Below are 14,375 nucleotides of genomic sequence, written 5' to 3'. Positions count from 1 at the left end.
CAGGTGATCATTTAAGCTCCCCAGTTGGAATCGAATGGTTATCTTGCAAGATCCTGCAAGATAACCATCCCGTCTTACCTGGGGCTGTGAACTGTTTTTGCATGATCTGATGATGTTTCGTGTGTTTTTGTGTGTAAAATACAATATGTTATTTGAAACCAGCGGAGATGAAAATGTAATGTAGCCAGTGACTTTCATTCAATATGATATGATATGAAGTTGCATTTTTTTAACCGAATTTTAGCGAATTAATTTTATAATGTTGAAATAAGAGGATGATGAAAAAACATCTGTTAAATCAAATATTTTTTTCGATTTGCTCTATGTAATCTTTGCAGCTTTTATAGGCAGCCTTGAGGCTGAAATGACGCAAATCGTATTAAACTGGAAAAAAACCTTTGAGGAAGTAATGGCGCAATAGAATAGCAATCATTTAGATTTATAATTGAGAAGAGTTACTACTCGGTTATTGCTTGATCATAAAAAACTATTAACAACAATGAGAGGAGAAAAATATTTAATTTGGTCAAGATTTTTGGTCAAATAAATAATTGGTCAAGATTTTCTCCCGAAATTCGACTCGACTGGAGACATACTTTGACTGTAAACTGCAAAAAATAAACAGGGAATACTTAAGTCCTAATTTTAGAATGGCTGTTTTGTTTCCTATTGCGGCTCGAAAAGGAAAACTCATTCGTATGACGATAAAAAAATAGATATAACTTTGACACCGAAAAACATTGCATCGATGTGGCGAATAAAGGCTTCGCTTTACTTGATTCTAAGTCCTTTAAAAGCAGGAACGTGTTGTTGCTTCATGTAGCATGTTTTTTTTCTGAGTAGAACTGGGCAACTTTTGTTCGACATTGAATTAAAATGTAGCAACAATGCGTAACTGGCGGGTATTTTTTATTCGTTTCAAGGTTAACAGTTCAAGTTTAGTTGGTCAGAAAAGGGCCTGCAATCAGTTGAATCAAGGTGTTTATCACGAGATATCTATTTAAACTATATAAAACGTTTTCTACTGTGTTAAAAGTTTTGTTGAAAAATGGGCTTCACCCCAATACAGCAAAGAAACCCCCCCCCCCCAATGCATACAGTTTTATTCGTATCAAAAATACAAGAGTATGTGGCTGAATTTTGTGGGAATAGCCCACAATAAGAAAGAACTAATATTTTGCGGGGGGCTCTAATCAGTTCATGTCAAAATGAATATTACCACACGGTTGTTATCGCCACCGAGAAGTTATCAAACTCCGAGGCGAGGCCGAGGTGTTACGATAACATCGAGGGCGATAACAACCGTGTGTTGTTTTTTTAATCAACACCTGTTGCGATCATGTTTGTTTATTGTAGACTACAAGTTTATCAAACTGTTTCCATCAATAGACTACGAGTTTATCACCACTCTTTTATAAAAGTGTGATAAACTCGTAGTCTAATGCGGAAGTGTTTTTCCAGTGTCGATCGGGCATTAAAATTTATTACACTGGCAGTTTACTTAACTGCTATTATCGCAACAGGTGTTGATTAAATCTCCAACTCATATTATTGACCTTTATTCGTCTTTGATGGCCATTGACAAAAAATACCGGTGTCAAAAATCAAGGAAAATTTGTTTAAGTTGAAACCCAAGTTTAAATCTCACCTGTTTTATGACGAACAACAGTCTTGCTCATTTCTCAGTTAATTGTCTGTTGAATTTGTTCAAATGTACAGGAAGTTAAAAAGACTGTCACTGCGTGTGCAAAAGTTTGCTTACGATAACAGTTCAGGGACGCTGCTTCCTTTCCCCCTTTAGGCATTATCATCATTGAAATGTCATATTTTTATTATAATTAGTTGCGTTATTAAATAGTCATCACATTTTGAAAAAAACTCCGCAACATTTTTCCAATCTATTACAGCACCCTACTATGTAAAAAAAAACTCGTGTCTGGAGGGAGGGGGGGGGGGGGCGTACAACTTCACCTCCCCCCTTCCCTTCCTCCGAGCTTAGTGGGCACATTACTTTTGTACCCCTGGCGCATTTTTTTACGCAGCGAAGCTTTTATTTTTGTCAAAATGGACAATGTTGAAACTTTCTCTTCAATAGACAGATGAAGTTTCTCCAGATTTTTTAAAAAAAATACAAAAATGTAATAATTATGCACAAAAAGTTGCATCCGTTTTTTGACAAGGAATTAAAAAAATTTGTTTACGGGGAAAGGAAACAGAAGCGATTTCAGCCATTGTTATTCTGTTTATATGCTTCTTATTACTTTATCTGTACACTAAATTTATCAAGTCACAAATACCACACACTGAAAAGGCCCTGGAAACAAACCTGATCAAAAATGTTCAACTGTACTCAACTAAAAATAGCAACTTTTCGATTCCATCCGAGTTACAAACAATTGCTGAAGAATGCAAACTTCTATGGTCACAAAACTTAACGGAAAGATACTTTGCTGCAGAAACTTCAAAAAAAGTGACGTCACATGTTGCTACAATACCGACTGTTAGCACCAGAAGCCAATCAAGTTCTTGTGACGTTTATTTCAACAAACGTCGTGAATACTATCGATTTGAGCCTGTGAACGAAGTTGAACGAAACTTCTCTTTAGCTTTTATTTTGGTTGTTTACAAAGAGTTTAGCCAGTTGGAACAGTTGTTTATGATGATTTACAGACCCCAAAATTTCTACTGTTTTCACGTGGACACAAAAGCACACAGTCATTTTGAAAATCAAGTGAGTGAAAAGGAAGTTGACTTTTTATCAGAAAAATAATAAAGTACTTAAGCCTGAACCTGTCAAAAAGTAAAAAAATAAATCATATTCTCAATTCAAACCTAAATGTAAAAAATGTGTAACAGAGAAAAACTTGTGTATCTCAAATGTGGTTTTATGTCACACAATTTAAATTTTTTTCATAGAACATTGCCCTCCCAGGTTGACCAGACTTGGAAAACTTACTATAAATGGCCAAAAAACGAAAAAATCCGAGATTCAACATAACTCTAAATTTAAGAAGATTTTCGAGAGAAGACTTTTTAAAACCTAGAGAAAGTCTTTCTTTTACTGAAGCCTTTTCTACACAAATTATGGTCTTTTTTCGACTTAGACACGTATACTAGTGACAACCAACAGGTTACCAACGTCATGGGGCCGATATAAACCCAACTTAGAGATATATTTGCAAAAAAGAGGCTATATATTAGAGGAGTCAGTACACCTAACAAAGCAAACATGAAAACAAAGAAAAAAGATATAATATAACTTTGTGACCCAATTTCGTCGAGCTCATGGGTGTAGAGACTGGGTAGACTAATTATCAACGGTCAAAAGCTACGAAATTTTGCTCCAATTGACCGAAAAAAAAAATGAATCCACTTTTTCAAAAAACGATTTTTCTTCAAAAATCATAACATTTTTTGAAAAATTTGAAAATTGACGGAATTTTTTTGTTGAATGCAATTCAAATAGTGGGTACAGTCGAGGGAACACCATAAATGGCCGAAAAAACTAAAACATCCAAGATTCAACAGGCCTCAAAATTTAGAAGACTTTGAAGAGAAGACTTTTTTAAAACATAGAGAGAGACCCTTTCTTTTACTGGAGCCTTCTCTACACAAAATTAACGTCTTTTTTCGACTAAGAAACGTCTACTGGTGATAACTAACAGGTTACCAACGTCATGGGGCCGAAATAAACCCAACTTAGAGATATATTTGCAAAAAAAAGAGGCTATATATTAGAGGAGTCAGTACACCTAACAAAGCAAACATGAAAACAAAGAAAAAAGATATAATACAACTTTGTGACCCAATTTCCTCGAATTCATAGGTGTAGAGACTGGGTAGACTAATTATCAACGGTCAAAAGCTACGAAATTTTGCTCTAATTGACCGAAAAAAAAAATGAATCCACTTTTTCAAAAAACGATTTTTCTTCAAAAATCATAACATTTTTTGAAAAATTTGAAAATTGACGGAATTTTTTTGTTGAATGCAATTCAAATAGTGGGTACAGTCGAGGGAACACCATAAATGGCCGAAAAAACTAAAACATCCAAGATTCAACAGGCCTCAAAATTTAGAAGACTTTGAAGAGAAGACTTTTTTAAAACATAGAGAGAGACCCTTTCTTTTACTGGAGCCTTCTCTACACAAAATTAACGTCTTTTTTCGACTAAGAAACGTCTACTGGTGATAACTAACAGGTTACCAACGTCATGGGGCCGAAATAAACCCAACTTAGAGATATATTTGCAAAAAAAAAGAGGCTATATATTAGAGGAGTCAGTACACCTAACAAAGCAAACATGAAAACAAAGAAAAAAGATATAATACAACTTTGTGACCCAATTTCCTCGAATTCATAGGTGTAGAGACTGGGTAGACTAATGATCAACGGTCAAAGGCTACGAAATTTTGCTCTAGGTGACCGAGAAAAAATAAAAATGAATCCACTTTTTCAAAAAACGATTTTTCTTCAAAAATCCTAACATTTTTTGCAAAATTTGAAAATTGACGGAATTTTTACGTTAAAAGCAATTCAAATAGTGGGCAAAGTCGAGGGAACACCAAAAATGGCCGAAAAAAATAAAACATCCAAGATTCAACAGGCCTCTAAATTTAGAAGACTTTCGAGAGAAGACTTTTTCAAAACATAGAGAGGGTCTTTCTTTTACTGGAGCCTTTTCTACACCAATTATGGTCCTTTTTAAACTTAGACACGTCTACTAGACATAACTAACAGGTTTCGAACGTCATAGGGCCAAAGTAAACTCAACTGAGAGAAATATTTGCAAAAAAGAGGCTATATTTTAGAGGAGTCAGTGCACCTAACAAAGTAAACATGAAAACAAACAAAAAAGATATAATACCACTTTGTGATCAAATTTCTTCGTGCTGTTGAGCGTACAGACTGGGTAGACTAATGGTCAACGGTCAAAGGCTACGGAATTTTGCTCTAGGTGACCAAGAAAAAATAAAAATGAATTCACTTTTTCAAAAAACGATTTTTCTTCAAAAATCCTAACATTTTTTGCAAAATTTAAAAATTGACGGAATTTTTACGTTATAAGCAATTCAAATAGTGGGTACAGTCGAGGGAAAACAATAAATGAACGAAAAAATTAAAATATCCAAGATTCAACAGACCTCTAAATTTAGAAGACTTTCGAGAGAAGACTTTTTAAAACCTAGAGAAAGTCTTTCTTTTACTGAAGCCTTTTCTACACAAATTATGGTCTTTTTTCGATTTAGACACGTATACTAGTGACAACCAACAGGTTACCAACGTCAAGGGGCCGATATAAACCCAACTTAGAGATATATTTGCAAAAAAGAGGCTATATATTAGAGGAGTCAGTACACCTAACAAAGCAAACATGAAAACAAAGAAAAAAGATATAATACAACTTTGTGACCGGATTTCGTCGAGCTCCTGGGTGTAGAGACTGGGTAGACTAATGATTAACGGTCAAAGGCTACGAAATTTTGCTCTAATTGACCGAGAAAAAATAAAAATGAATCCACTTTTTCAAAAAACGATTTTTCTTCAAAAATCATAACATTTTTTTGCAAAATTTGAAAATTGACGGAATTTTTACTTTGAATGCAATTCAAATAGTGGGTACAGTCGAGGGAACACCATAAATGGCCGAAAAAACTAAAACATCCAAGATTCAACAGGCCTCAAAATTTAGAAGACTTTGAAGAGAAGACTTTTTTAAAACATAGAGAGAGACCCTTTCTTTTACTGGAGCCTTCTCTACACAAATTAACGTCTTTTTTCGACTAAGAAACGTCTACTAGTGATAACTAACAGGTTACCAACGTCATGGGGCCGAAATAAACCCAACTTAGAGATATATTTGCAAAAAAAAAGAGGCTATATATTAAAGGAGTCAGTACACCTAACAAAGCAAACATGAAAACAAAGAAAAAAGATATAATACAACTTTGTGACCCAATTTCCTCGAATTCATAGGTGTAGAGACTGGGTAGACTAATGAGCAACGGTCAAAGGCTACAAAATTTTGCTCTAGGTGACCGAGAAAAAATAAAAATGAATCCACTTTTTCAAAAAACGATTTTTCTTCAAAAATCCTAACATTTTTTGCAAAATTTGAAAATTGACGGAATTTTCACGTTAAAAGCAATTCAAATAGTAGGCACAGTCGAGGGAACAACAAAAATGGCCGAAAAAAATAAAACATCCAAGATTCAACAGGCCTCTAAATTTAGAAGACTTTCGAGAGAAGACTTTTTCAAAACATAGAGAGAGTCTTTCTTTTACTGGAGCCTTTTCTACACCAATTATGGTCCTTTTTAAACTTAGACACGTCTACTAGACATAACTAACAGGTTCCGAACGTCATAGGGCCAAAATAAACACAACTGAGAGAAATATTTGCAAAAAAGAGGCTATATTTTAGAGGAGTCAGTGCACCTAACAAAGTAAACATGAAAACAAACAAAAAAGATATAATACCACTTTGTGATCAAATTTCTTCGTGCTGTTGAGCGTACAGACTGGGTAGACTAATGGTCAACGGTCAAAGGCTACGGAATTTTGCTCTAGGTGACCAAGAAAAAATAAAAATGAATTCACTTTTTCAAAAAACGATTTTTCTTCAAAAATCCTAACATTTTTTGCAAAATTTAAAAATTGACGGAATTTTTACGTTATAAGCAATTCAAATAGTGGGCACAGTCGAGGGAAAACAATAAATGGCCGAAAAAATTAAAATATCCAAGATTCAACAGACCTCTAAATTTAGAAGACTTTCGAGAGAAGACTTTTTAAAACCTAGAGAGAGTCTTTCTTTTACTGGAGCCTTTTCTACACCAATTATGGTCCTTTTTAAACTTAGACACGTCTACTAGACATAACTAACAGGTTTCGAACGTCATAGGGCCAAAGTAAACTCAACTGAGAGAAATATTTGCAAAAAAGAGGCTATATTTTAGAGGAGTCAGTGCACCTAACAAAGTAAACATGAAAACAAACAAAAAAGATATAATACCACTTTGTGATCAAATTTCTTCGTGCTGTTGAGCGTACAGACTGGGTAGACTAATGGTCAACGGTCAAAGGCTACGGAATTTTGCTCTAGGTGACCAAGAAAAAATAAAAATGAATTCACTTTTTCAAAAAACGATTTTTCTTCAAAAATCCTAACATTTTTTGCAAAATTTAAAAATTGACGGAATTTTTACGTTATATGCAATTCAAATAGTGGGTACAGTCGAGGGAAAACAATAAATGGCCGAAAAAATTAAAATATCCAAGATTCAACAGACCTCTAAATTTAGAAGACTTTCGAGAGAAGACTTTTTAAAACCTAGAGAAAGTCTTTCTTTTACTGAAGCCTTTTCTACACAAATTATGTTCTTTTTTCGACTTATGCACGTCTACTAGTGCTAACTAACAGGTTCCCAACGTCATAGGGCCGAAATAAACCCAACTTAAGAGATATATTTGCAAAAAAAAGAGGCTATATATTAGAGGAGTCAGTACACCTAACAAAGCAAACATGAAAACAAAGAACAAAGATGTAATACCACTTGGTGACCGTTTTTTGTCGTCTTAATAGGTGTACAGACAGGGTAGACTAATGGTCAACGGTCAACGTTATGCAATTTTGCTCTAGGTGACCGAGAAAAAGTAAAAATGAATCCACTTTTTCAAAAAACGATTTTTCTTCAAAAATCCTAACATTTTTGCAAAATTTAAAATTTGACGGAATTTTTACGTTATATGCAATTAAAATAGTGGGTAAAGTTGAGGGAACACCGTAAATTTCCGAAAAAAATAAATTATCCAAGATTCAACAGACCTCTAAATATAGAAGAGTTTCGAGAGAAGACTTTTTTAAAACATAGAGAAGGCCTTTCTTTTACTGGAGCCTTTTCTACATAAATTATGGCCTTTTTTCGACTAACACACGTCTACTAGTGATAACTAACAGGTTCCGAACCTCAAAGGGCCGAAATAAGTCCCACTTAGAGAGATAATTGCGAAAAAAGAGGCTATATTTTAGAGGAGTAAATACACCTAATAAAGCTAACATGGAAATCCAAAAAAAAGATACCATACTATTTAGAAAATCAAATTCTGTGGTGTCCGTTAGTTTTAAGAATGAGTACATTAACCATCTAAAAATTTACATTCCCAAATTTGGCTATAGGGGGCCGAGAAAAATTAAAAATGACCACTTTTTTTTCAAAAATCGACTTTTCTTCAAAAATCTTAACATTTTACAGAAATTGTGAAATTCCGCAGAGTTTTTAAGCTATTTGCATTGCAAAAAGTGGGTACAGTTGAAGGAACACCATAATTGGCCAAAAAACTAAAATATCTCAGATTCAAGAATATTCTAAATTTAGAAGAATTTCGAGAGAAGACTTTTTCAAAACATAGAGAGGGCCTTTCTTTTACTGGAGACTTTTCTACTTAAATTATGGTCTTTTTCCGACTAACACACGTCTACTAGTGATAACTAACAGGTTCCGAACCTCAAAAGGCCGAAATAAGTCCCACTTAGAGAGATAATTGCGAAAAAAGAGGCTATATTTTAAAGGAGTCAATACACATAATAAAGCTAACATGGATACCCAGAAAAAAGATACCATACTATTTGAAAATCAAATTCTGTCGTGTCCATTAGTTTTAAGAATGAGTAGATTAACCTTCTACTGATTTACATTCCCGAATTTGGCTAGAGGGGGCCGAGAAAAAGTAAAAATGACCACTTTTTTTTTTTCAAAAATCGACTTTTCTTCAAAAATCTTAACATTTTACAGAAATTGTGAAATTCCGCAGAGTTTTTAAGCTATTTGCATTGCAAAAAGTGGGTACAGTTGAAGGAACACCATAATTGGCCAAAAAACTAAAATATCTCAGATTCAAGGAGATTCCAAATTTAGAAGAATTTCGAGAGAAGACTTTTTTAAAACATAGAGAAGGCCTTTTTTTACTGGAGACTTTTCTACGTAAATTATGGTCCTTTCTCAACTTAGACACGTCTGCTATTGATAGCTAACAGGTTCCGAACGTCATAGGGCCAAAATAAACTCAACTGAGAGAAATATTTGCAAAAAAGAGGCTATATATTAGAGGAGTCAGTACACCTTACAAAGCAAACATGAAAACAAAGAAAAAAGATATAATACAACTTTGTGACCCAATTTCCTCGAATTCATAGGTGTAGAGACTGGGTAGACTAATGATAAACGGTCAAAGACTACCAAATTTTACTCTAGGTGACCGAGAAAGAGTAAAAATGAATCAAATTGTTCAAAAAAGAATTTCTCTTCAAAAATCCTTATATATTTGCAAAATTTGAAAAATGACGGAATTTATAGCAATTGAATTTATAGTTAATTGCAATTCAAATAGTGGGTAAAGTCGATTGAACATCATAAACGGCCAAAAGAACTAGAACACCCAAGATTCAACAGACCTCTAAATTTAGAAGAGTTTCGAGAGAAGACTTTTTTAAAACATAGAGAAAGCCTTTCTTTTACTGGAGCCTTTTCTGCATAAATTATAGTCCTTTCTCAACTTAGACACGTCTACTAGTGCTAACTAACAGGTTCCCAACGTCATAGGGCCGAAATAAACCCAACTTAAGAGATATATTTTCAAAAAAAGGCTATATAATAGCGGAGTCAGTAGACCTACCAAAAAAGCAAACAAAAAACAAAAAAAGATATAACACCACTTAGTGATCTAATTTATTTGTGTTAATAGTGGTACAGACTGGGTAGACTATTGATCAACGTTCACCAATTTTTGCTCTAGGTGACCAAGAAAATGAAAATGAATCCACTTTTTCAAAAAATTGTTTCTCTTCAAAAATCCTAACATTTTTTGCAAAATTTAAAGGTTGACAAAATTTATACGTTATTTGCAATTCAACTAGTGGATACAGTCGAGGGAATGCCATAAATGGCCAAAAAACTAAAATATCCAAGATTCAACAGACCTCTAAATTTATAAGAGTTTCGGGAGAAGACTTTTTTAAAAGACAGATGAAGCATTTCTTTTACTGGAGCCTATTCTACATAGATTATGGTCCTTAATTTTCGTACTGAACAATCTGTTCTTCCCACAAACTGAATAAGGGAAACATTGACACGTCAAAAACAAAGATTTTTCTTCAGTGATCCGGGAGAAAACGATAATTGAAAAGCTTAATTGTACAAAAAATCATTGATTCCATCAAAGTTTTGCCATACATCCTTACGCATATAATTAATACACCTAAAATTACTTTAAAAGAACTGCTGAATTGAGAGGAGAACGCAATTAACATTGATTCAAAGATAACATCAAAATTAATCATGCTCAAAGTGGTCCAATAAAACAGACAGACAAACTTTGTCATCGACATCAATTCTTACCAATTTGTTTTTTATTGAGTTTACAAACACTTCTTGTTGATAACCCGAGTACTCAACAACGACAAAGCTAATGACGTCAGAAGGAGCTGAACATTTTTCAACGCCGATAGTTTGCTTTACATTGAACAAATTCACAAGACAAGAAGAGTTTTCGGACTTTTCGAAAACAACGATTTCACCAAACTTCAGAACTGAACAGTCCTCAAAGCTTATATAGGCATTTGCATTGGTTGAGTACGTTAGCGAGCCCAAACAGCTTCAAACAGTTTACTTGCATTGTTGATCGAAGACAGTCATCATCAGGGTTGTAATGCAAAGGTAAAGCAGTTTCATCCACAACGCGTCGCTCAATAAATTCTTTGCTTGTATTCCCTAATGTTTGAGCAAATCCAACCAAATTATCCTGCTTTAGCTTGGTTGAAAGAAGTTTTTTTCGCCTTAAATATCGTTCAGTTATGAGATCCAAGTGATTGACAGTACCAGTAAAGGGTCTACTAAGAAGATGGTTGGCGGATTCAAACATGAATGCAGATGTGCACCACAAAGGTCCTTAATTCCGGACTTGCCAGCATAAATGGTTCAAGAAGTGAACATTTATTGTAAAACAATATTCATCGTATTGGGCCACAGTTCGGTCGAGAAACTTCTTAATCAGAGGTTCCGCTTCATCGCAATAACAAGAATTCGTAAGCAGCAAGCGAATTGAGTAACTCAACAACATAAAGCGAGTGTAGGCCTCCTTGCTCACTTTACCGTATAAAATAGGAGGACCAAGGTAGAGGAGCCAGTCCTTGCACTCGCTTGCTTTGAAGTTTTGCAGGTCAGTAAGCAATCGTGGACATCTTCTTATTTCAAACGGAACCTAAACAAAATTCACAATCCGCATATATATGTTTAAAAATTCCAAACCAAAAAACCAAAGTTAAAATTTTAAAAACTGCAATTCTCAAAAGACGTTTATAAACAGAAAACACTACTGTTTAAAAGACTTCCAACGTTCTACTAAAGATACTCACCTTTATTTTGCTAACGATTCTTTTCAATTCCTCTCGCATCTGAACTTTAATCTCTTTTCTAAGTAAGTCAAGGACAACGCGCGCAACTCCTAGCGCAACCTGGTGCATATAATCTATCGGAGCAGATAACGGTAAATTGGGCACAAATTTTGACAACGAGCTCGGGCCCTTAACACCTCGTGATGATTTCAGTGACGGATTAGTGATAACAGCTCGCAAATCTGCGTTGTAATCTTCTATAGAACGCATGCCATAGGGTTGATGGGGATAATAGTGTGTTTTACCAATTCGTGTACCAGAATTATAGCAGTAACAGCAACCATAATAACCATTAAAAGATATCCAGTTCAGTACAGAATATCTTGCAGGAGTATCGGCCACAATAAGAATTGGCTTTGGAATGACAACAAACGTCTCATCAGACAGTTTAAGCTCGAACTGCGCCAGTTGCTCACCGACAGCCTGCAATGGAAAATTAAAAGACTTTCAAATATGAAATTCAGATCATTCTGAAGCTTGGAAAAAGCCTGAATGACAAGTGAAAAATTCATCAGAGAAAATTAGAGCGACAAATTTTGCTGCCTCTTCAACACGATACCAAAACCCGTGAAAAGCAACTAGTTTTACTTGATGAAAGGCATATGAAACAAATATTAAAAAAGCATTACCTGCAAAAAATCAGGCCAGTCTGGTTTCTCTGTACCAAACCACAGACCGCAGAGTAAAATGTTGTTGAAGGAGGAACGCAAAATTGGCGGAAGATTTGCAACAGCGCACCATATAGGCCAAAGAGAATTATTTTTTGATTTGATAATTTTGACACCATCTGTATTCAGAACCAGAAACACCATTAGTTTTCCATTGTCCCTACTTAGTGCTCTAGGTAGAATTAAATCACTACCTTTCTTCTTTTCGTTTTCGTACTTTTCGATATGCACGAAATTGCGACGCAGAACTTCCTGGAGCTCGCTTTGGAAATTGAGCACATGCCATTCCCCGTTTGCACATTTTTTCTTCTTCACAATGTGATTTTCCATACGCAAAAGGTTTCTTCTTTTGAGAGTTTTGAAAGCTGGTACCCTAAAATTGGGAAAAGACAAGCGAGTTAACTGCAGCCATTCAACAGCCTCTTTGTCAGATGTTCCATGCTTGATTATAATACTCTCCACACAGTGAACAAAGTTTTCGCATGAAGATTGAGATCCAGCACCCAATGCTTCATAAACCTCTTTCTCCTCATAATCCTTGTTTTATTCCGAACTATCGTCCGACATATACTCTTCCGCTATATCCTCGTCCACATCATCGCCACTGTCAAATAATTGAGGACTGTTCTGGATATTTTCTGCATTTTCAGTGGCACTGGGACATGGAGAACTTCTTGTAGGATGTTCTATTATTGACACTTCACTTGCTTCACTTTCACTGTTTTCATCGCTTAAATACCTGAGATCAGCAATAACAGGTTTTTTTGCCGTCGCTAAAGGATATTTTAGGTTCAACCTGCGCTTAACATTTCGCATTTTGAGAACCGTTGCTGCCTGAATCCGTGGAGCTGGTGTTCTCAACTCAAATGAAGGTTTTTCTGATTCCATTTCAGATGGCAAAACAGGACTTTCAACACGATGCAAGTCTACATGAGGACATTTGCAGTCTTTGTTGCATTTGCCAAAAAAATTCTCACCATAATACGTCGACAAAGTTGTCCCATATAAAATTTCGGTAATGGCTGAAATCTGGACAGCCTTTTTTCCATTTAACTCAACTGCCAAGTACTCACAATTTGGCCTGCAGCAGTGATTAACAAACCTAGCGGGTCCTACCATTACTCGGCTACGTTTGGAGCCTTCACGAGGAGCCATTACAGACAAATTAGAAAAAGTTCTCTCTTCGGCTTCAGGAAAGAACTCTAAATAGCCATGCACATTAAGTCGTTGACCTTTTGAAATTGAAGCGCTGCCGGAGTAACATAGCCCATAACCACCAAAATCATCCGGCTTCAAATTGATTTGAGCTACTTGGAGATTGTCATACGCTTTTTGCAGAAAATTATGCATTTTTGTTAAATGTCGATCTTCTCTTTTCTGTTCGCAATTCAATTCGTATGGAATCAGGTCAACGAAATTTTGAATTTCAGGACTAGAGAACCCAAAACGCCGACAGATCTGACCATCTATCTGGCAAAGCTGAAGATGCCTTTTTTGATTACTCAAGACGCTCATCAATCTTAAAACAAAAACGAATCAACTACGGCCTTTTGGGTGCCAGAAATGTAATGCCTGCGTACAAAACAAGATACATTTTATCCCGAATTCTACCGGCAGAAAAGAAAAATTTTAACCCTACTTTAAAGCGTTCAGACGAAACTATTTCTAGATTGAAGTTTAAAAGTTCACGGTAGAGAACAATTTTGAGAAACACGAATTTTTCTCAAATCGTTAAGGAAGCAAGGTGAAAAGTTCAATTTTATTAAGTTTATAACATTCACAAACATTGATGTAGAAGAAGCTCTATTTGAGGATCAAATTATTAACACTAATACATTGAGAAATCCAAAAGAAGGCAAACCGCCCTCTAATTGTTTTCCCAAGAGCACAGAATGGCCTAAAAACTCAAAGCTGAATACAAACACGAAAAGGACTAAACTAAAGACCTACTGTTTGTAGACAAACCGCCCGCACAAATGTTTGATTACCTGGTGCAAGCAACCCGCTCACACAAAATACTTACTTTAGCACAGACAAAAACAAAGCAAACCGCCTTCTATTTGTTTTCTCACGAGCAAACAATGGTCTAAATACTCAAACATGAATACACAATGGACAGTGAATACTTTGAAAACCTACTGTGTGCAGACAAACCGCCCGCACCAATTTTTGATTACCAGGTGCAAGCAGATTTTGATAACAAGGTGTTAGCATCCTGCTGAAACAAAATATTAAACCTAACACGTTGAAGAAT

The 14,375-nt window shown here is 35.2% G+C and overlaps 1 protein-coding gene across 1 annotated transcript in view; it reads left to right on the top strand.

Annotated features, from left to right (window-relative positions):
• The first annotated feature begins 2,229 nt into the window (after positions 1–2,229).
• The window catches only part of LOC142337973 (beta-1,3-galactosyl-O-glycosyl-glycoprotein beta-1,6-N-acetylglucosaminyltransferase 4-like), a 101,863-nt gene continuing 89,717 nt past the window's right edge, over positions 2,230–14,375 (top strand). The window contains exon 1 of the mRNA XM_075387606.1: positions 2,230–2,731. Within this exon, the coding sequence (XP_075243721.1) occupies positions 2,657–2,731 (75 nt within the window). The 5' untranslated portion in view covers positions 2,230–2,656. The remainder of the gene's footprint in view (positions 2,732–14,375) is intronic.

Source organism: Convolutriloba macropyga, chromosome 4 (genome assembly GCF_964194025.1).
Source record: "Convolutriloba macropyga chromosome 4, txConMacr16.3, whole genome shotgun sequence".
Classification (NCBI taxonomy): domain Eukaryota; kingdom Metazoa; phylum Xenacoelomorpha; order Acoela; family Convolutidae; genus Convolutriloba; species Convolutriloba macropyga.
Note: the sequence above shows the minus strand (reverse complement) of the source record. Positions and strands in the feature narration are given on the sequence as shown.